General features: G+C 37.8%; 1 protein-coding gene across 1 annotated transcript; it reads right to left on the bottom strand.

Moving 5' to 3' along the window:
- Positions 1 to 16,340: 16,340 nt before the first annotated feature.
- Positions 16,341 to 24,690, bottom strand: caly (calcyon neuron-specific vesicular protein). Its single transcript, XM_084402215.1, has 5 exons — positions 24,569 to 24,690; positions 22,785 to 22,915; positions 20,247 to 20,363; positions 20,053 to 20,166; positions 16,341 to 17,768 (listed from the first exon to the last, which is right to left on the bottom strand). Exons 2-5 carry the CDS (start codon positions 22,911 to 22,913, stop codon positions 17,598 to 17,600), a joined length of 531 nt encoding a protein of 176 aa, XP_084258341.1. The 5' UTR covers positions 22,914 to 22,915; positions 24,569 to 24,690; the 3' UTR covers positions 16,341 to 17,597.
- Between the last annotated feature and the right edge of the window lie 300 nt (positions 24,691 to 24,990).

Genomic DNA, 24,990 nt, shown 5'->3' with positions numbered 1-24,990 from the left:
GCACTAGCGTTGCTGGGCAACATGATACGTATGCAGTGACGTAAGATATAGCTCTGTTGTGGCTCTCTGGCCGGTGGAAACGCAAACGGGTTCTTAGTAAGCTCGTCAGTCGAACCAACTCCGAACTGGCAATAGCTCTAGCTCTGAGCCAGCACCCGGTTCTTGTTGGTGGAAAAGGGGTAATAGAGAGCCTAAGACCCTCCCCTTCCGGTGGAACACCATGGGACCTTAATTCGGAAAAATATTGTATGGCAGTCAATGGCGAGAGACAACAAATATTTTGATCTCGTTTGAATTGTGCCCTGAATCACACATATGATGTTTGTCAATTTAAAAGATACATTTTAAAGTCAAGAAAGTCGCAGTTTGATGTAAAATTGTTGAGGTATAAGACTGTGAAAATACGTAATTTCAAAGACTACAAACCCAGAAGGCGCACATGTGACGTCATACCTTTTCTCTCAATGAATGAAGCTGTCTTTACTGAAGCTAACATCTGTCATTTTTTCTATAGTCTTACGTTATAATCGTAACGTCACGCCGTCATGCCTGAGTGTTTTGTACCAGACTGCACACATACGATGCATGTTGGTGACGTACATAGTGCGAGACGAGAGATGCAGTTCATTGAGCGATTTTCACATAAAACTAAATGTTACTCTTCTGTTTTATGACAAACTGCGACTTTCTTGACTTTCATAATTATCTTTTTAAATTGACAAACATCATATGTGTAATTCAGGGCACAGTTCAGACGAAATAAAAAGATAAGTTGTCTCTCGCCATTGACTACCATACATATTTTTTCCGAAATAAGGTCCCATGAGCCGGAAGCGGAGGGGAGGGACTTAGGCTCTCTATACACATGAGCATGACATCATCGATTTCACAAATTCATGTTTTTGTAGTTTACACAAGGCAATAACATTATCGTTTTCAAAAACTTGCACTTTGAAACCCGTTTTCAAGTGTTTGCATTTTCACACCCCCAAAATGCCATTGTCATGTAAATGAACTGCCAAACCGCATAAACATTTTTCCGTTTTTAGTTGAAAACGGTGTTGTGTAAATGGCCCCTTAGTTTTTTCATAACTGGGATTTTATCACAAAGTGACTTTATTTTTTAACTTTATCTCACAATTACCTTTTTTTTTCTTTTTCTAAACTTTATATGTCCCTATTGTGAATTTGTGACTATATTTCGCAATTGTGAAATTTCATTTCATATCTCTTTTTTCATTATGTATGTATTTATTTTCTACAGCGGCAGAAACAGGGTTCTCCAGCAAGCGGAAAGGGAAAATAGTTTGCTCAAAAATAAAAATTCAGTCATCATTTACTCATGTCTGATTTTTCCATAGAACTAACTGGACTTTTTACCCTACAATTATTGAGTTTGATAACATAGTCCATAGACAACTATAACCACAGTCTCTCTTCTATAATGTAGAACTGTTTCAGCGATGAAAAATCCAACTCTTCTGGCTTCCATAAAGAACGTCCTGACAAACTCACTCTCACTTAAAACTAAGAAAGTTAATGGACTCTTATCAGCAATGCCAACTCCAAGAGCTTGCTCTGGAACCAATGTCTCCAGCACAAACCCTGCTGTCCTCCATCAAAACTGCTCTCAGATCAGAGTGTAAAAGCAAGCTTCTGAAGAACAGGATCCTCTGTGTGTCCGACTAATTGACCCCTGGTTCCCTGGGGGTAAATCAACAGAGGCTAAAGCCATTGGGCCACTAACAAGCAGCTCGTAAAGCAATCCATAACCAATGGGCAATTTGAAACACATGCTATTGGATATATTTACAACTCAGTCAAAAGAGTGCGCTGATGACCTCCACCGTTTCTTCTTTGAAGACAAATGGCTCATTGTATTTCCTTCTCGAAATGTCACATAAAGCAAATGCTTCATAATTTACATGACTTGTGTCTAAACAACTTTCAGATCAATTTTTATTATTAGGCTCATTCGACGCAACATGATTGCATTAGATCGTTGAGGACGAGAGGATTAGGCTTTCTATTAAAAACAGCTGGGCTGTTATTCTTTGATTATCCTCATCAGAATGATCCGACGGAACGCTGCTTCGGTCACACGTCATCAACAATCACACTTAATCATGAGAATGTAATGCGAAGAGACCCGGTAACGCCAATTAACTAGCATTTCAGTCATTTGATTTGCTTCAAAATTGTAATTTTTGGATACATTCTCCCTGACTTCTGGAATTCCATGGTGTGTTCTGGAATTTCAGACCTCAAAAGCTTGATGGTCTCTTTTTTTTTGTAGACATCTACCCTGGCATGCCTGGTCCTGGAGAAGGCCAACTGTTATTCCCGACGGGGTTATCTGACAAAGCACTTCATGAACTGTGCAGCCACTTGCCTCAGACCAGCTGATACTGCTTAGCCCCAGTCCTAAAGCAAAAGGTCTCTTCAAGCGATCCATTAGTGTTCCTATCCCCAAGAGTGGAGGCCGCGGTCTGCTCAAGCCGCGCAGGAAAGCTTGAAGGAAAACAGCATGGCAGACAAGTCAGAAGATCAAAGACCCCCTCAGACGGCAGACCCCTTCTCCAGACATCCAATCTCTTCCCCTTCATGGTTCTAATTAGCAGATGGTGGAGAAATGGCTCCTATTATGGCTTTATCAATTAGAGAGAGACATTCATATCTCTCTCTCTTTCTTGCTGTCGGCCCGTGAGCGTGGCATAGATAGATGAACTGAGAGAAGGAAAGGCATATTGGAAGAGAACCGCTGCTTCAGATTTAATGCAAATAAATGAGTTCACCATGGAAGAGGTAGGCTACGTTTTGTTATTTTTTTTCCTGATGCTTTTCAATCTACAGATGTTGATGGCACACGTGACAAAATATCATTATCTTATGTGGGGAGAGTTCAGCCAAAAATGAAATTTCTGTCATTATTTACTCACTGTCATCATGACATTTCAACCCATAGCTGTTCATTTTATTTTTAATTTTTTTTTGGAACTCAAAAATACATTTCATTCAGCTCTTTATCTTACATCAACATGAATGACCCTGTCTGTCAAGCCATACAATAACTTTGTGTGAGGAACAAACGTCAATATATAAGTAGCTTAATTTATATAAATGTAAATATATTCCACTGCAGGTCTAAAATTAAATCTAGCCATGTTCACACAGCAACAGAATAAGGTTGTTGATCCTGTTTTGGGGGATTAATAGGTCTACTTGTTTACGTTCACACACAGCCTATATGAACCAGAGTGAAAACTAGCCTATATTTTAGCGTAGGCTGTATCACATCCTCATTTTTGACGAACCTCTTACCTCTGCTATGTGAACGGGACTGTACTGAGCAAGTTGTTAGCCAAGTTATATAATTCAGGAATGTACGTCTCGTGTCACCTGAAGGTTTTAGATCCAGTTAGCGTCTTCGAAGCCGCTCCCGCCAATTCTGTTCGGCGCGCGCCGCGTGACTAATGCTCAGGTCTCCACTTTAAGTCGCTGACGGTTAATTCAAATTTAACGGATTAACTCGCAAAATAGTCAAAACTCACCGCGCCTTTAAAATTGTCTATATGAGGTGCGTAACTCCAAGGAAAATGATTCAAATAAGTGAACTTGGCATTGAGAATGTGACCGAAACGTTTGCAATTAAAGCAGTGTTTTTATCTCGCAACTTTTTGACCTTTTGTGGGCTTTTTAAAATCATTTTCCACGCTCCACGATTAGATTAATGTATTGTCGTCAACTATGAGAAAACCTGACAGTGTTATGACATTTGACGTCTCTGAATCATTATCAAGATGGTGAGTAGGCCTAGACTAAATTAATACATTTCTTTTTATTATTATTGTTATTATTTTTTACTAATATACGAATGGTCTATTGTTGGTTGGATGGCAGAGTGACAGTCGCTTCAGTAGGATACTACAAGATAAAAACATGAGGTCATGCTAAGAAAAAAATTAAGGCTTACATCCCAAAAATTCCTTAATCTATCCCTGATTGAATCAAAACGATAGCCTACATAAGCATCACCAGAGAACTCATGAACAAAATTGTCTTGTAAATGAGTGAATATAAAACAGATGTTTTGCATTAAGATGTTCTTGCATCTGACTTCTGAGATAAGAGGTGATAACATTCAGCCTCTTGGTAAACCTTGCAGAAATGTACTGTCTGTTGGCAAAAGGATGAACATGAAAGTTGCTTTTTAAATGATTGTTGAAAATAAGTTGTATTTTATTGGAGTCATCTGTGCACTTAATTTGCAAGGCATCTCAAGCATTCAAAATATAACTTGACACTGGTTTGTTTAACAAACAAATCTGACACTTTCAAAGTGACAACCAGATGTCACAATCAAAAGATGAAATGAAATTGTGAGCCCATTGAAGAGAAAGTTAAAAGACCCAGAGAGAAACATTAGTAGAGAAACTACTAAAATTTTCTTTGAATCCAGATGTTCTGAGTTTGAAGTGTCAATGAAAGTCATAGCAAAAAAAAAAAAAAAACTTGATTATACTGTTGATTACTACTGTTGATTATGACTAAACTTTATAGAAATTAGTACTCAATTTAAGCTGGTAATGCAAGTTAACATGCCTCATTATCTTTTGCTGGTAGATTGTAACCACACCTCTGGACCCAAATCCTTCTTCATTGACACCAGCCATGAGTATTAGCTGTGTAAAACCAAAATGGCAAAATATTTAGTGGTTATTTTAATGATCTTAACCATTATAATCACAAACCACTGGTAAGGAAATTAAGCAAGAATTGCACAAATACTGTAGATAAAGTGACTCAGCAGCACAGAATAGCTTTCTTCCAGACAGCTTTTTACAGGAAGAAGAGTCAGTGTTGTTCCACTCGATGTTAATGGCAACAGTTCATGAGTAGTTGGAAAATGTCTCCCAGTTTGTTTGAGTTTAATGCGAGACCAAATATTAACTATAGGCTTCAAATCTGGACTCTGACCGATGTCAAAACATGAGCCTGATGGACTTGTTCTCAAGCCATTTCTTGGTTGTCTTTGCACTTTGGGCAGGAGCATTGTCTTGTTGAAGAATAACATCTGATCACTCGTCTTTAGAAAACTTTTTATTTGTGAAAAGCAAGTCATTCTGCATTATTCTCCTGTACGCTAAAGCATTAAATGACTTTTCACAGTGAAGAAACTCACCAATAGCAGCAGATAAAAAGGCTCCTCACACAATAACAGTCTCTTCCTCATGCTTCAATGTGCTAGAAATGCATTTATTATTATATTTCTCAGCAGATTTCTGAAGACACCGCTCTGAAGCTTCACTATGCAACTCGTGTTTCATTGTGATTCATCACTCCACACACAGCTTCCCATATTCTGACAAAAACTTAATTCTGTCTTTGATGTTTTTCTGAGACAGCAATGGCTTTTTAAGTAGTGCATTTTCCTGACCAATAATTTGTGGTGAAGACTAATAAAAGCTTAGTAATCAGCCAATAACATGACAGCTACTCAATGCGTTTAGGCATGTAGACATGGTCAAGACGATCTGCTGAAGTTCAATCTGAGCATCAGAACGGGGAAGAAAGGTGATTTAAGTGAATTTGAATGTGCCATGGTTGTTTGTGCCAGACGGGCTGGTCTGAGAATTTCAGAAGGATTTTCACAAACAACCATTTTTAGGGTTTACAGAGAAAATATCCAGTGAGCTGCAGTTCAGTGGATGAAAATGCCTTGCTGATGCCAGAGGTCAGAGGAGAATGACCAGACTGGATTGAGCTGAGGGCAACAGTAACTCAAACACACTCGCTACAACCGAGTTCTGCAGAAGAGCGTCTCTGAACATGTTGAACCTTGAAGCAGAAGAGCTTCAGCAGCAGAACACACACACACCGGTGACTCTCCTGTGAGATGAGAACAGGAAACTGAGGCTACAATTCACATGGGCTCACGAAAATCAGATTAGAAGATTGGAAAAATGTTCCCTGGTCTGATGAGTCTTGATTTCTGACATTCAGATGGTCGGGTCAGAATTTGACATGAACAACATGAAAGCATGGATCCATCCTGCCTTGTATCATCGGTTCAGGCTTCTGCTGGTGTAATGGTGTGGAGGAGATTTTCTTGGCACACTTTGGGCCTCTTAGTACCAATTGAGCATTGTTTAAACACCACAGCCTACCTAAGTATTGTTGCTGACCATGTCCATCCCTTTATAATCACAGTGTATCATCTTCTGATGGCTACTTTCAGCAGGATAACACGCTGTCACAAAGCTCAAATCATCTCAAACATGACAATGAGTTCACTAAACTCAAATGAGTCACCACATCTCAATCCAATCGAGCAGCTTTGGGATGTGGTGGAACAGGAGATTCGCATCATAGATGTGTGTAAGACGACAAATCTGCAGCGACTGCGTGATGATATCATGTCAATATGGACCAAAATCAAAGAGGAATGTTTCCAGCACCTTGTTGAATCTGTGCCATGAAGAATTAAAGCAGTTCTGAAGGCAAAAGTGGGTCCAATCCGGTACTAGCAAGGTGTACCTAAAGTGGCCGGTGACTGTGAGTCTGTTTATATGTAAGGGATAATGTACAGGCTCCGCTTGGCGTCGGGGTCCGGATCAACCTGAAGGGGTTGTATTCGCTATAACAACCGCCTCGCTCTACATTATCCCGCTTATTACATGGCTACCAACCAAATAAATCAATAATTTGACACAAAATATTGATTTAAAAAGGAGTTTATTGATTTAAAAACGATTGTATTGCTTCCGCTAAAGAAAATAGTTCGTTCTGTCTCTACGGTTAGAATCCTGCGTCCATAGCAACGCTCTGTTTTTCATGGCAACGGTGTGTTATACTTCGCAGCGGTCTGTTATCAAGAAATAACAGACCGCATTCTGCATTAGAATTCAACCAAGCCATGTAATAAATACCTATATCACACACACATATAATCAAAATCACTTGAGTGCACATCATCATTGCAATATCTGAATAGTCGTATATAGTTACTTCCCAGGCTGCATAACCCAAATAATGCTGAGATTGTTATTCATGTTACTCTCTTCTGACCTCCTGATCTCTTTTGCGTCCATTAAAACTTCTTGTTTTGGGACAGTTAGAGCGATCTGTGTATGCCAGACCCTTGGAGACACTCTGAACACAGTGGACTATACAGCAGTGGGCTAAATGCTGTCAACGCTCGGACTCAGTGGCCTGACTCACCTTCTTAATTACCCATCATCCCCTGCACAGCCAGGCTCTCACAAATTACACCCCATTGAAGACGAGTGATAGAGCTGTCAGTGAGTACTCAGCGTTTCTTAGCGGGAGAGGCAGATCACACATACACACAAACTCGCAGAGTAGGCAAGAGCTGGTGCCAACATCAGAAACACTCACCCAAGCTTTCTTCAGCTTCCACAATGACTGCGGCGACACTGACATAATAGAGAGAGTGAGAGAGAAGAACTGTGTGTGTGATGATATGAGCAGAAGAAAGAGCGAGAGTCTGGGAAGTGATATGACGGAGGCCAAGCGAGGTATCGTGAGAGTTATACGAGCCTTTGTAACCTTAATCTCTGGGCTAGTTATGAAATTGCAGGTCTTCATGCAGACTAAAAATCAGCTACCCGATGGACAAAATGTAAAAGTTTGATACTACTTTGTATCAGAAATATTAAGCAGCTCAACTGTTTTCAACATTGATAATAATCAGAAATGTTTCTTGAGCAGCAAATCATCATATTAGAACGATTTCTGTATGATCATGTGACACTAAGTCTGGAGTAATGATGCTGAAAATTTAGCTTTGCATTACAGTAATAAATTACATTTGAAAATGTGTTAAATTAGAAAACAGTCATTTTAATTCTAATATATTTCACAATTGATCAGTTGACTTAAAAAAGCGAGGAAACCTGTTGACTTAAAATGATTAAGTAAATAAACGTGAAAAAATTAAGTTATGTGGACACATGACATTTATTTACTTAATCATTTTAAGGCAACATGTGTCCTCACTTTTTTAAGTTAAGTCAACTTTTCACTTTTTACAATGTTTGCTCTTTTTACTTTTTACTTGTTAATCAAATAAATGCAGATTTAATGTGCATGAGACTTCTTTTAAAAACATAAAAAAATCTTTTGACCAGAAATGTATGTTAAACAAACTGAAAGTGACCCATAACTTTTTAGGCAGAAATTGACAAAAAAAACAAAAAACAACAACAAAAAACCTTCCAGTAAAAAGTGATCAGTGGACTTAACCTAAAGTGAGGACAACCCCTTGTCTTAAAATGATTAAGTAAATAAACCTCATGTAATTGACAATTCCCCATAACTTAATTTGTTCAATTATGCATGACGTTTATTTACTTAATCATTTAAAGTCAATGGGTTTCCTCACTTTTTTTTAAAGTCCCCCTGAAGTCAATCATTTTATCCCTTAATACCCATCTTTGATCACCAAAATGACATATTTAAACGTTTTTTTTTCTAAAATAGCTTGAATCTGCCTCATTTAGTATACTCGGTTCTATGAATATGCAAATTAGCCCCGCCCCCACTCACTCACACCAGCTCAGAGATCCACTCGTTGACCTGATTGGTTACAAGGTAGTTTGTGATGTCAGAAACACCAGTGATTTCAAACCATGTTTTTGAGACTCTCTTTGGTTCACTGCAGTTTTAAGGAGAAAATGCTCAGCAATGGTGTTGACTTATGAATTTACACATGGTTTGTCTTAAAGCATATTAAAAACACCACATAAACATATAAACAACATTAAAAGCTTGAGTTTCACCACAGGGGGACTTTAAGTTAAGTCTACTGATCACATTTGACAACTAGCCCCAGTGTCTTTTATGTTTGAGCAGTGATCATTTAACAAGCAAATACCTTGAGTATGCCATATCTTTCTCAAAGTTATACCATAATTTCATAATGTCTAAATTGCAGTGTACTGCTTTCACTCTGACTGGCTTTGTTTTTAAAAAGGGCAACATTAATTATGTGAGATGAAAAAGGTCATAAAAGTACCATAAAAGTCTTCTGACTCATATTGCGCATACAGTTTTGTTAAAATATTCTGTCCAAGCTGAGGCACCATGTTCATACAATTAAGACGTTGATAAAATAACAACAACTTCCTCTGTCTGTGAGACTGTAAATTGGCATCTATTACTCACAACGTAAAAAGAGCAAATGCGGTAACTACACACGATTCCCGGACCTCAGACTGCCTCTAATTTACTTGTCTAAGAATTTGCTCCACGTGTGTAATTGCCATAAATTTGGATTAGAGATCGGGGACAGGTTGTAAGTGGATGTGAAGTCCTGATACATACCCATTTGTAAGTCATTAACATTTTTACCCTCTAATTTTGCCATTGAATACTGCATGTTTTCAACAGGAAAATGACGTTATGGCTCCAGCGATTCTGGGCAACACTATAATTCTGCCTTTAATTGGTTTAGGAACTGAATGAAATGAAATTAAATCAATTAAATACCACAAAATAATGATAAATAAATAAATAATAAACTTGAATATGAAAATAAAGCAAAAAGAGATGCTTTGCCACAGTGCTCACAGCCTCTCTGCCTCTTTATACTAAATCATACATTTATTACATTGAATATAAGCATCACAAAGTAAAGATCAAACAAAGATCACTGAAAGCAGGTTAGACGGCCGGCACAATTACTGCATACTTTTCTTACTCTTCATGGCCTTAGGACAGTCCTAGTCTGCTGTTTAATATAAGGATCTTAAATGGTTGCCTGTGTAGCCAGGCTTTGTTTAAACGGGCTTATGACCCAATTTAATCAGTACAAATATGGCCATTTCATTATGGAGCACACTCAAATATTTGTTTCTGTGGGTTTCTCCCTCATTGAAGCATAAATTGCTGCAAACTGCAGAGTTTGGGAAAGGATTCCACGCCAAGCCAATCCTAAACGAATAAATCAAGGACTAAATGCTGCCCTTAAGCAGCTTAAAGACATTCATTCAGACAGTCATTCAAAACAGATCCCACATTCAATAAAAACACAGAGCGCACACACTGTACACTGGCAGTTGCCCAGTGTCACGACAGGCCTGCCAGCTGTTATTATTATGCTTTGACAGTTGTAAGTCACTTGATTTCTCATTGATCCCTTTATGACTGCAATATGGCCTTTACTTGAAGGGCGAGCGATCAAACGGAGAGACTCGGTTCGCGTATGACGTATGAGAGGGCTTTTTTGCTCGGCCTGTAAGGGTCAGGAGGTTCTCTTGTTACGGCAATAAACTCCCTGTCATAGTGCTAAAACAAGAACACACTTTTTACGCAGTTTGAACATTTATAGAAACAGAAAGTCAACGGAAAAACCAGAGGCTGTCAACACTTCTCAATTTAAGGTAGTTTTACCGCCTCAGTAAATCGCAGATGCTACACACAGTACGGGCACATTTATACACTCCTTAGAAACTAAAACTAATGTAATTGGTTCATTTGAATAACTCTTCCAAAGCCACATGATTATCATACATCAATGGATTATACTGCTTCTGAAGAATTTATGTGCAGTGCAGGAAAAAAAATGTAAGGAGTTTTTTTAGTCTTCTTTTCCAGAACATGCATATAATATACTATTGCAATATCCCATAAAACTAAGAATTTTATAGTTTTATTATAAAATAAGAAGTGTCAACTTTGATTCCATGGTGACTTAAGATTATATTTAGAATTAAGTATATTTATTATACTTAGTATATATTATGTAAGTATATTTTATGTCAGTTTACCTGCACTTAATTTCTTTTTTTTAAGCATAAATCTAACAAAATTAAAAAGAAGACTGTTTTTAAAACAAGAAAAAAAACCTAACTTGAAGAAAGTGTCATGGTCAAAATAGAACAAAGCAAAGCAAAGCAAAACAACAAAACAAAACAAAACAAAACAACAAAGCAAAACAAAACAAAACAAAACAAAACAACAAAGCAAAACAAAACAACAAAACAAAGCACAAAAAAACAAAACAAAACAACAAAGCAAAACAACAAAGCAAAGCAAAACAACAAAACAAAGCAAAGCAAAGCAAAACAACAAAACAAAGCAAAGCAAAGCAAAGCAAAGCAAAGCAAAGCAAAGCAAGCAAAGCAAAACAAACAAGCAAAACAAAAAACATGTTTGCTAATACAGTTCCACATCAAGTGACAGTAAAAAAAAGTCCTGTAGGTGGCACTGTTTATCACCATATGAGTTTTCACAGTGAGAATCTTTCTGAGCTGTGTACATTTTTTTAATTTTTTTTTACTGGTAGTGTATTTGTCTTATTTTCATTGTGAGGTATTTGTGGAGGATTCAGCAGAAAATGAGTTTGGACAGTTCACTGGGTAGGCTGTCATTCTGAGTTGAGTATTTTGACACTTCATTTAATCTGCAAGTGTGTGTGTGTGAGAGAGGAGTTAAAGAGATACAGTGAGGAGAGAGAGAGAGAGAGAGAGAGAGAGAGAGAGAGAGAGAGAGAGAGAGAAAGGCATTCTCTGCTGGCGCCAGTATTCGGGAGATCCTACTGAGAAACACACACACACACTCCTCAAACAGGGCTTGACCTACAACCACTTTACACCCTCACTCAAATGAACGCCCTTTCCCCTGGCAACACCAGCTGTGTGCTGACTATGCAATTCTCATATAATTACTTTTGAACAATTTATTGGGTTCAGCGGCTGCACAACAGTACAGCAAAAGGAATGAAAATGTAAATTACACTGGGGACTGTAAGGAACATCGTGTGAAATCATGTGTGTTCTTTAGGTTTTATGATATTTGAGTCTTATATGGAAAGTTATGTGTGGGAAACTTTTTAAATGCATTATTTTTACATTCAAAAGCCAGCATGAAACGGAAGTTGTGATAGTCTGTAGAGTGAAACGGAAAGAAAAATATTTAGGGAATTGATTGGACGGTTGTGGTTTGCTATTGGTTGATCTCATGTGAGTGACAGGTTGATCCCGCCCTCACGCCAGTAAACACATCATCAGAGAAGAGAAGAGCTGCAAGTTATAGATCATGAGGGCACATGAATTGGTAACACTTTACAATAAGGTCGAAATTATTAACATTAATCAATGTATTAATTAACATGAACTAACAATGAGCAATACATTGTTACAGTAATGTTACAGTATTTATTCATCTTTGTTTACCTTAGTTAATAAAAAATACAGCTGCTCATTGTTTGTTGTGTTAGTTCACATTGCATTAACTAAATATAACTTTGGATTTTAAATATGTATTAGTAAATGTTGAAATTTCATGGTGACTAAATTGTTTAAGTTACATAAAATACAGTCTATAAAAATGTAAGAACTTTTAAAAATTATAAATCATGTTTTTATATTTTGACAAATAGAGTATGCATAATTTAAGGCTTGACTTTTGTTTTTCCCTTTGATACAATCTGTCAATTTAATTAAATTTTTATTAACTTCAGTCCTTTTTAGTTAACTTATGATCTTTAATAATAATCATCATTTATTATTTTTACCATCACCATTGTTAAATACTACTGGTACCACTTTACAATAAGGTCTAACTTGTTAAAATTCATGAACTAACAATGAGCAATACATTCTTAAAGCATTTATTAACCTTTGTTAATGTTAGTTAGTAAAAATGTTCTGTTCATGTTCATGTCAGTTCACATTGCATTAATTAATGTTAACAGATACAAATGTATTAGTAAATGTTGAAATTATTAATAGAGATTAAAAAATGCACTGAGAATGAGAATTAATGAATGCAGTTAACTAATGTTAACAAATTAAATCTTACTGTAAATACACTACCAGAGGAGGACAGTAACAAAGTACATTTACTTGAGTACTGTACTTAAGTACACTTTTTGAGTATGTGCTTTACTTGAGTATTATTTTTTCTGGAAACTTTTTACTTTAACTTCACCACATCTGAAAGACAAATATTGTACTTTTTACTCCCACGTAAATTTCAGTCAAGATTTTGGTTGCAGGGGTTGCATTTTGGTTGGAAATGAAAGTCGGGTTGACGTCAGAACCAATGACCGAAACCATTGTGCACTTATTCAATCTCACGTTCAATCCCACTGGAACTGTGTTTGATATTGATATTGATTTGAGTGTAAGGGGGCGATTTCTGACACAACCAATATCTGATTAACGTGAATATTATTACTAGTCTTCTCGATTAGATGTCATCTTTTTTTTCTTTTTTTTTTTTACCTTGGATTACAACGGGGTCCCTGTCATCAGAGGTAGACAGTAACAAAGTACATTTACTTGAGTACACTTTTTCAGTACCTGTACTTCAGTAAAAAATTTCTGGAAACTTTTTACTTTAAACGTACAGTATGGAAATTTTCACCGCTAGGGGTCGCTAACCTCTAAAAGGAATATGGACATTTCATTCTACCGAACTACACGCGAGTGCAGAATTACAGCTCACAGGTCAGTTTATTAGACAAATTGGTACTATACGGTTATCCGGACACGTGTGGTCCGGATAACTGTATGTGTTGAAATGTATGTGTTAGTTTGTCAGTATGAGACTAGCAGTAAATACATAGATGTTTTTATCATGACTGTGATATGAAGCAGGTCGGGATTGCTAAGAGACAGCTATCAGCTCCACACGCGACGCGAGTCCCGCGGATATAAAAGTAATATGGACATTTCATTCTACCGAACTACACGCGAGTGCAGAATAGAGGGTTTTCACGACGCGTCATCAATCCGGAAGTCGGCCATTTTGGAGGTACTGAACGTAAACAGTGCCATTGAACTGAACGGACTCGCAAATTTGGCTGATTATTGCTTCTGAAAAATGGTCAAGTTTTGGTCTGTACTCATCGGTCGCACCGAGAAAAAACATTTCTAGTTCTATAGACTGCCGAAAGTTAAAGAGAAGAGTGCAAAAAACTGATGAAAGATGGCGTTTGTGGTTGAGAGGCACAGCATCAGCCACATGTGTAAATGAAGCGTTAACTATGGCTGAAATTTTGACGTATAATAGTTAACTATGGGTACATACACACTGTCAATCCGATTATCTTTGTATCCGATTGGAATATGATCTAAAATGATGTCCACACTCCACACTGTATTGCAACTGTTCAGAACCGATTTGTGTGTCCACGCAGCTCTTTGACAATACGGCAATGATGTTGCGTTGATGGAGAGGTTTGCATTTGCAATATAAATGTTTTCTTATTTAAATTTTACAATATGGAAATGTATAGCCGCCGCGTTGGACTACTGTGTCTCGAGCTGCAGAACTGTAGGAGGCTGGTAGGTTACTGTATGCACAACTCTTTTTCATCCGCGCCGGTTTCAAAATACTTTTCAAAAATAATAATTTTCTGCTCGTCCGGCACTTTGCATCAACACAACCTTGTTTCGGCAGCGACTTTCAGCATGTTCCCTATAACAACGTCTGATGTTTATATTTTACGTGGCGTGAGAAAGTCACATAAACCACGAGAAAGAGCGTTCAGACTGGTGGATTTCCTGATATGTGATTTGAATAGGATATTAAACCACATATGGATGTAGCTTGAAACCGATTTCATGTGCTTTTTTTGGACTGACAATCTGAACGTAGCCAATGTCGGGATACGAAAAAGAAGTAGCTGCTAACGTTAGAGAAGCTAGCTCGTTCAGATCTTTACCACATATTACCTTAAGTTTGTCAAAATTTTGAGCTCTTTCCTGCTTACCAAGTCCTTCTCTATATGATTTCGCAGCTTCCATGTGTTTTTCCCGTGGTTTAGACATCAGAAATGAGTGTAACAATGTGTTCAATAGTACATAAACAGTGCAATCCATGCCGTTGTTTACATCCGAGTACCTCCAATATGGCCGCGCATCCGGGTAATTGACCAAATCGTGACGTAGGTGAAAACCCTCTATTACTACTCACAGGTCAGGTTATTAGACAAATTAAACTTGTGAGGTAACGCAGCGCTGTTTCACTTGGTCTAACATTACACTATCACTCTAAACTGCATTTGAATGTGTTGAAATGTATGTGTTAGTTTGTCTGTGAGACTAGCAGTAAGCTAGATCAACATTAGAATAACATACAGATCATATTCTAACATTTTATCATTGTTGAACTACAACATTGATTAGTTTTATGTAAATGTGCTCACCTGTTTAATAAAGTACATGTAGGAGCGGTCGAAGTCTCGGACGTGGAGCTCTAGGCATCTCGAAAACACCGCGCTGATATTGATTCTCGTTTTAGTTCTCCTTTTTTATCCAAAGTCTGCTTGCCATGGTCCATAATGTTTGAACGAAACAACAACAGCGTGCAAATAGACATTGCGAACTACCAGAGCCCGTCTACTGGAACTACACAGTTGTCCACGTCTGTAGCTTTGGTTACTATCAGAGGGCTCTGGTTGCTATGGCAGTACCAGCGGAAACCAGGGACAACGCGGATATGACGCCATTGACGGCGACAAAACGGAAATAAAGAAACGGGACGTGTCTTCGAATTAAATTACAAATTTCTCCTGGTTTGAAAGTTGTTGGAAACAGTATATTTTCAAGATGGAGGCGCAACATGGCTGCCGCCATTCGAGCGACTCGCTCGTATGTATTCTGAATGGCAGATTCTACGCTCACGAGAATACTTGATTAGTTGGTAGAAGTAATTACACATTAATGAGTACATATCATTTTGAAAGAACAAAGTGTTTTTTTGCAAAGAATCAACTTAAAAAAATGACACAGTGTAGCTTTAACTTCACTACATTTGAAAGACAAATATCACACTTTTTACTTCACTAGATGTATACTTCTTTTGTTGGGGTGGTAGGAGTGTTAAAAAAGATGATTACGGCTGTCTTTTTTTTTGTCAATTCAGTTGTTTAATTTCTATAGGTTTTATAACATCCTAAAAGCTCTTAATTCCACAAAATAATACTAACTGGTAGGTATTGACTAGGCTTATTGCTTCAGAGACATAAGGTACTGTAAGTATTACATACAACAATAATAAAACAATGCACTGACATTTACTTTTGATACTTAAGTACTTTTAGAAAACGAGTACTTCTGTACTTTTACTTAAGTAAAAATCGGTCTTTACAACTTTTACTTGTAACGGAGTAATATTAGTCCAGTACATGGAAGTTGTGTACTTTGTCCACTTCTGACTACTACTAATAAATTATGTGTTATGCATTCCTGTTCATTTACAGCACCACTGTTTTAGAATCAAGGGTCTGGATTTTCTGAATAGCAACCTATACAGCATTAGAAGTAAAACTGCACAGAAACTCGTATGCAATGACAGGACACAGCGCTGGTGAATACTGAAACCTTTATTCTGTTATTATCCATTGAGGATGGATGAATTTTTGTCGCACACAGAAATGAGTAATACTGCAGGGTTTACGATTTCACCTGCGGACCCTTACAATAACGCCAATTCATCTCTCCTGCAAATGACTTAGATAAATACATAAATAAATACACATTAAAACTTTACATGTTTATAGCAATTGAAAAAATAATACAGATCACCATAGATAAATAGAAAGCACAATAAATGAACAAAGAAGGGGGAAACATATTGTAAGTTTATACATTCAGATGGGATTCATTTGCTTTAGTACACAAAAACAATTCAAAGGTCACTCATCCTCATGAGGCGTTATCACATTCTTGAACTTTCTCTTGAAAAATGTATAACATTAATTAAACATTTAAATAGCTGCTGGTGCTTAGTGTGTAAATGTTTCAGCACACAAACAAACAAACAGAAAAAAATGTTACATTTTTATAAGACCTAAAAATGGTTGTTTACCATCATTCCAATTTACATTCATTTCCAAATTCTAGGATGGAACAAGGTACGTTAAGCATGCAAATGTGTATAAAATCGACCGTTTGCACCAATCATTTTGTCCTTGCGATCAAAAGTCAGATCTCATTTAGTAAAATGTACAAAAAAGAAACCAAAACTCAAGTGTAAGTCACTTTTCTCTTTTAAATCAAAGACACATTGCTTGAAGACAACAATCAGTAGTTCGAGTTGATTTTAGGGAAAAAGATCTGAGTTTTTGGAATGCTTTTACTTGCCAATGCACTTGTTTCTCAGTTGCACTGCAGTTCATTAGAGCACGATTCACAGCCAATGCACAGTTCATTACACTAAGCTAAATGACTCCAAATGAAACCATAAGCGAGAACTAACGCCTAACAAACGTCGCAGAATTACAAGCAGCACGACAAAACCTACAATGAGACGTGCCATCAAAAAAAGTGGCGTGGTGACATTTAAAACGGATCGTCCTAGATTTCTCCTAAACAGGAATGGAGCATCAGGAGTAGAATTCTGAGTGGCTGAAAGTATTTGTATTGCAAAAGAGTGAGAAAGTAGAAACCTGGGAACCCCCCACAGGCTTCACTTCTGACATTTGTGTGCGTCACAGTTAATCTAAATAGTTATTCGCATCATATTCCCCATATTAAACACAAAACACGCACATAAACCCCTTTCCGATTGACTTCACCATTAACATTTCTGGATTGTGTCCCTTTCAGATGAATGAAAGACAGTTACTTCTCGGGGTGGTTGACGTCGTCCTTCATGACCGGGAGCCAGGGAGGGGACAGCTCTGGGATGTTCTTCTTGGCTTGGTTGAGGTGGGTCATGGCGGTGTACAAGCTGCCCCTGGAGCTCTGCTCAGGGTAGTACATCTCCAGAGCCGCCGGGGTGCAGTGTCTGTGCTGGATTAGAAAGTGGATGTTTGCAAATAAAAGGTTAGACGGGAATACATTAACTAGTGCGGAGAAGGTCAGGCAGGTTCTCTAATAAATCAAACATAAAGGTGAAGGTCACGGAGCTCTGCATTCCTGTCGATGTAGCATCGGTACAGCGGACAGACCGCTGAAACGCTTCCTTTTACACACATGAATATATTTGGGGAAATCGATATTGTGTAAGTGGACAAAGTCTTTCTATCTCCATCTTTTCCAAGAGCGCTGAGTTGACGTGAAACCCTGAACATACACCTTAGCACATTATCCAACAACAAGAAAAAAAACCTACATTTCTGTACATTAACTATCTATAATGCTAAAAAAAAATTGTTCTTAAATGGAATACTAGCTTTCAGCGTACTGAATACTGCATAGTATATACTGTATTTTGTGTGTGTGTGTGTGTGTGTGTGTGTGTATTATATATATATATATATATATATATATATATATATATATATATATATATATAAAAACGTGCTGTAAAATCGATTAATCACATCTAACACAAACGTTTTTGTTTATATTATATATGTGTGTGTGTGTGTATATATATATATATATATATATACACACACACACACAAATTATACACATATACTGTATATAAACAAAAACCTTTGTGTTAGATGCGATTAATCGATTTGACAGCACTATATATATATATATATATATATATATATATATATATATATATATAAAATGTATGTAAAAATAGCGAGTAAAACTGTCTCATTATATTACGTTTAATTCAATGAGTGGCCAATTATCATTTCAGAAATAAAAACGTTAGCATTTGTGCATACTGTGCATTTTTTATCAAATTTTTTATCCATTTTTTTGTTTCTCGTCAGTATGATTAAAAAAAAGAAGAAGAAAGAGTAAAAATATATTTTAAAAACTGCAGCTAAAATTACATGTACATTAAATGTACATTGCATTGTGGGATACACTGTCCTCCACGCAGTATGGCCTGGTGTAAAATACTCATTTGAGAAAATTGTAGATCATCTGGGCTTTCTGTAATACATTCTATAAAATTAAAGAGAAGTTTGGCTGTATAATATTTCGAACAGAGTATGTCTTCAACCTACCTTTTTTTGTCAATGTTGAAAAAACAACTAATTTACCATGTAATACATTTTCACATAAATTTTATATATATATATGCAAAAGCCTCTAAGTGCCATCTGAAATTTTCTTCTAGAATGATCATTTTTTATCAAGCTTGTATATTTAAGTTCAGTAATTTCACTTAAATTACAATTAATAGGTAATTTTCATTGCCATTTAAGTGAAATTACTGAACTTAAATATACAAGCTTGATAAAAAATGATCATTCTAGAAGAAAATTTCAGATGGCACTTAGAGGCTTTTGCATCTGAACTCTTCATATATATATATATATATATATATATATATTAAAGTATATACTAATACCAAAACTAAAGAGCTTACAGAACGTATAGACAGAATTTTTCTCACTGTGGCTCTGACTGACTATTTCTATGGAATGCGAACTATGAAAGGTTTATTACATTTCCAATTTGTCAAACAGATGCTTAGAAGCATAAAGTGACAGTTGAGCAAAGAGTGCTCACAGTTACTCATCCATCCCACAACAAAATAATAAAAAAGAAGCGGTTTTGTGACTGAAAGGCGTCAATCAAGAGACGGCAACATGCCAAAGCTTCCAAAAACCTCATTCCATCTTAACAAGAGGCAATTTTCCCGCTCTTCAAGTTAGCAACGCTACATTAGTGTGGCACGCTAATTACAGCAGTGGTGTCTGCATCAAAGGGGGAGAGGTGGAAACCCCTGCAGGCCTTAATCACAGTTTAGTCATGCTTCAGACTAATTAAAAGACATTCTCACACTCCGACAAAGCTTTAGATGCTGTCCGAAGAAGACTAAGCTTTGCTGAGCTGTGAACAAAATAATATGTTAAACGAATATCACACGAACTAAAGATTCAGTTAATACTTAATCGCTCTGCTCCAAAACCTAGTAGGCCGTCTAGTGAATTCTCTGTGTTACTGGTAGCTATAGAATAACACCATTCTGAAAAAGTAGGATGCGTTCAGTATCTAAGGTTGAGATGTCATATGGGAGGCGACCACAGGCTAGTTTTCAAGTGCAGACATTAGCTCAATGAGGTGTGTGATCGGTCATCTCCATTTTAAGGCCAAAAATGGTTTCTAAAGTAGAGCACAGATCTCTATCAGCATGGGACAGAGCTAGTGCGTTTACCTGGAGGACGAAGCCATCGGGGCAGCCGAGCTGATCGTACCACAGCGCTTTATACATGACCAACAGCAGCAGACACGCCAGGAACGCCAAGGTAATAATGATCAACCCAGTCAGCTGGAAAACAGACACTCACACGTCAACGTTTTTGTATTACCCTCACAAAACAAAGACACAAATGTGTAAAACTGCTTTACCTTGAGCTTCTCTGACATCTCATCGTAAAGGTTTATGTTTAGCTTCTTGATGCTGGGCACATACATCTTCCTCTTCTTCTCCTTCAGCTGATACTCTGTTGTGGTTTTCACGATCACCTATAGAGTCAGAGAGAAAGAATGAACTATTAAAAGTCCACATAATGAACAAAAGGAGAGGGGGCTGGGCAGAAACCACAAGAATGGGTTCGCTGCTTTCATAGTAAGCATTAGAAACCCTAATGGAGAACCAGCTGAAGCGAGTAGCAGTGCTTTCGAGTGTCATCGCTGGTTTCTAGCGTCAACCAGATATCATGTTCTTGACTGTGTGTTAAGGTGGATTGAGATTGTCTATCAGCTTGTGACTTGCACACAATGAGTCGAAAAAAATGATTGAAAAGCCAAAGTAGAGTCAACATTACATCCCAACCAAGCCTTATGTGCTCCAAATTAAGCCAAATGTATGATTCATTCATTTGAGTGGACGAGTTCAATTTTACGTGGTTTTCTTTCTCTATTAGTTAACGCCCTAATATACCCTGGTAATCCAGAGTTCTCGCGAGAGCACAAGTTGAATTTGCTCAGCGAGTTACTCTGGTGTCGAATAATGATGCTCATTAAATATGCCCCTCGATCTGAGCTGCACCAATCACAACGGGTTATCTGATATAGGCGGGCCAGAGGCGAGCTAAACAGATGATGACAGCGCTGTGACGTCCAAGTTATTAGTAAACATTGCAAGATGGCTATGGATGAACACCAGTTGTTTGAAACGGCTTTGGCCGCTACAATGAACGAGTTAGACTTGGCTTTTCATCTCAAACAGGAACAGAAGACGCCGCTCGAATCGTTCCTTTGCAAGAAGGACGTTTTTGCTGTTTCGCCAACCAGATACGGTAAGAGTATAATCAGAGAAGGTCTAATAAGGTTAGTTCCGCTGGTAGCTAAGCGTATGGGGTTTATTGTTGTGATTGGTCGTAGTGTTATCCAATTGCGTGCAGCGAGATTTTCAAATGCATGCTTGGTGCCGCCCCTCGAGCTGGCTGATTTTCATTAGTCGACGCCAGACCATTAATCTCTTAGATTTAGGTCTGGATTTCCAGGCTAGCCCTAATATACACTAAACCCTACTCTAAATCTAAGCGATAGTGTTAGAGTCCCCGTGTGGTGAAAATCAAGTTTTTAATGTTGTTTATATGTCTATGTGGTGTTTTTAATATGTTTTTAGACAAACCGTGTGTAAATTCATAAGCCGACACCATTGCTGAGTATGTTCTCCTTAAAACTGCAGTGAACCAAAGACAGTCTCAAAAACACGGTTTGAAATCGCTGGTGTTTCTGACGTCACAAACCTTGTAACCAATCAGGTCAACGTGTGATCGTCAACGAGTGGATCTCTGAGCTGGTGTGAGTGAGTGGAGGCGGAGCTAATTTGCATATTCATAGAACCGAGTATACTAAATGAGGCACAGGTGTAGAGTTACATTCAAGCTATATTAAGGCATGAAGACATGAAGAAATATGTCATTTTGGTGATCAAAGATGAGTTTTAAGGGATAAAATGATTAAATACATGGGGACTTTAACAAAAGCAAACGTGAGATGAAGCGCATCTGCTGAAGCTACCATGCCATTTTAGCTTGATTCTACAAGTGGATCGTTCTCCAGCGTCACAAGTGCCATGCTGTACCAGTTGAGCTACCGAGCAAGTTTACTACTGTACATCAGAAAGGCCATTAATATGGAGCTGGTTATGTGATGCAAGCATCAAAATGCATTAGTTTACAAATCATGCACTATGGAATTAAGTGTTTTGAGATCTTAACATAGTATTGAGCGAGAAACCATGTGAAAATAAGTCAATCAATCAATAATTACAATTTGTGTGAATAAAAGTCATTGGTGTTTTACTGACACTACTTTTCGATTCAGCTGGAAACTGAAGTGAATTGTATGTACTGTATATGTACTTTTTGGAATTTCACAAAAATGTAGGCAGAGGCACATTTTTCCCAGTGAGCCCGTGTTGTAGGATGCGCAGGATGTTACTTCAGCACATTACAGATGCAGAGAGCTCCTGCTACTATATCATTTGTCATCTTTTAGATGAGTCATTGCAAAGTTAAACCCAAACTCTGCTGTGCGTTTCCACCCGTTGCACTAGCCTCCCACAGTGCTAAGAATAGATACAAGCCATCTGTGAGAGTCCTGACATGAGCGTGTGTGCGTTTGCAAGATCAGATGGTTTGCAAAGCCTTTCAGTGACAAAGCGTATCATACTCGGTGACAATGAATCTTGATGGTGCCACATGAATTCTTTCTTTCATGCCAGGCTATCCGCTAGGATCTAACAGGGTGGTTTCTAGCTTGTCTTTGATGGTATCAGCGATACTGGATGTCTGCCGGTCTACCTCCGGCTTCCTATGACATTCTTCCTCTTAATGAAGTTCTATGCAGAGTAATGAATAACAGAGGTGCGTTCCTGTCTTTCATATGGCTCTATGTGTGGGTTCTGCTCTCTAATGCATGAATGGTAATTACCTTATCAGGGAACGGCTGCTGTAGCTGTCCGACCTCCAGTGGAGTGATGAGGGGGATGTTGTCGAAACCGTCCTCAACCGACGGCTGTCTCGTCACCTTTTCCGCCAGGTTACTGCCTAGTTTCACCATATCTGAAACAAACACACACAATTAGATATTATATTTGGGGGGAAAAATGCAAATGAACCCAGTATTTACAGTAAAATATCCAACCGGTTAAAGCACACTATTTTGTTGGCATTAGTGTCATATTTTTCATTACATTACTTTGCACCTGGTTTTGGACACTCAGTAGTGTAATATATATATTAAGAGTTAGGATGCAATAACGTATTGATGCTACTGCACCATTTTTCCTTCCAAAGCATAATTTTCTGCATCTGTTGTTGGTGGATATTCTCCATTTAGCACGTTAGTGAGTACATAATACCTCTCCATTAAGTCTGTGTCTTAGGGGCCTGCTGTTGGAGCTCTGATGCTGTTACTCAGTTACTGTGAATCTCTCTTCATCTCATTATGACTCAGTGCGCATGCACACACACTTACGACTGTGATAATTCACCAACACACACACACACACTCATGTCTTACTCATTAGCTGAGGAAAACTACCTCTCTCTCATTATCTTCTTCCATTCTAATAGGCTATTATAGAGCTCTCTACAGAATACAAAACTCAAACACAATAACCACTAGTGATAGATGGAAATGTCAGTCCATAATAAGCCATTTTAGCGATTTTCCACATTGGCCAATAAAAAGCTAGCTGTGATCAGGCATGGTAGCCCCTATATGCCATTCCCAGAATTTCAATTATTAATTTAAAAATGTTTTGGAGTGAATTAAGTAAAGATTGTATATTAGCTCAGATTTAGCTCTTTAATGTGGTTCCTATTAGAGATTAATCAAGCCAAATATGTTGAAATTAAAGGGCCATATGACTGTTTTATGTGACATTTAGTGGGGAAGAATAGACTGTGCATCAAATATACCCTGTTTATATGTAAACCATACTTTGCAAATGGGATCCAAACATATTCCATAGATCAATCAATCATGTGTTTTCCCGTAGTAACCTACTTTATGTTATAATGCTTTTTAAATGTATAATTTATCATATTTAAAATACAAGTATGGATTGCTGAAAAAAACATCCGTTGGTTTTCATCGTTAACACCCAATTATGTTCTTTATAAACGCACTACATTTGAAACTGTATTAAAATAAGTAAACTGAGGTTTGCTGTTCTGACGCAAACACTGCACGTGAAGCAGGACACGGAATAGGCGGATTTGATTGGATCTTCCACACGAGCACCTTACTGGCTCTATCAAGGTTATCCGAAATGCCCAACATGTACCGCACATCAGCATACGTGTGTGTGTGTGTGTGTGTGTGTGTGTGTGTGTGTGTGTCCAAACTGGCACAGACCAGCAGCACTGAAAGCTCGTCAAACCACAAACAACGTTATAATCGACGATCTAGCACACATTCAGGACAAACGGAAGCTAAAAACGCGATTTGTAGGCCTAATTCATCACACACATTATGCGCTCACAATAGACCATACGCAACAGCTGTGCGTTCACTGAGATATTATTCCTCGGGATAATGATGGATGTTTTTGATTCTTACGATGCACTGAAAGAATTTCGATTGGAACATTTTTAATTAACGGAATAAAATGTTTTCTAATATCAGCCGTTTAGAAACGATGGACATCGAATAATACAGCCTACCATTTGTCTTTCGTCGGAAATGAATTATGAAATACAGATACTCACTGGTTTCCCTGCGGTTGTCTTGATGGTGCTGATGCTGACGGCGCTTTGGCTGTTATTATGGCGGTGTGTGGGTGCGCGCGCGCGCGTGTGAATCACTGAAGCGCACCCGCGGCCGTCGCCGCTGTATGATGTCAGCCGCATCGCAGCACATAACTGGCTGATCAATGTGACAAATTCCTATTACACATGATATTCACATTTACGTTGAGCATCTGTGGGAGTGATCTATGTTAATGGAAATGGCAGTAGCCTGATATTTTCAGGTGTGTTGCAAAAAGAGTGCTTGCGCTTTACGCGGGTAAAAAAGGTGGGTTTAAAGCAAGTGACATTTCAATTAAATTATTAAATATGTATTAAATACGTTTGACTCGAAAGATGGAATCGTTTCGTAGACTACAATTATTTGTCAAGTATCATTTACA

This window comes from Rutilus rutilus, assembly GCF_951802725.1.
Source record: "Rutilus rutilus genome assembly, chromosome: 2".
Lineage (NCBI taxonomy): Eukaryota > Metazoa > Chordata > Actinopteri > Cypriniformes > Leuciscidae > Rutilus > Rutilus rutilus.
The sequence above is the reverse complement of the archived record's forward strand: the minus strand, read 5'-3'. Positions and strand labels throughout refer to the sequence as shown.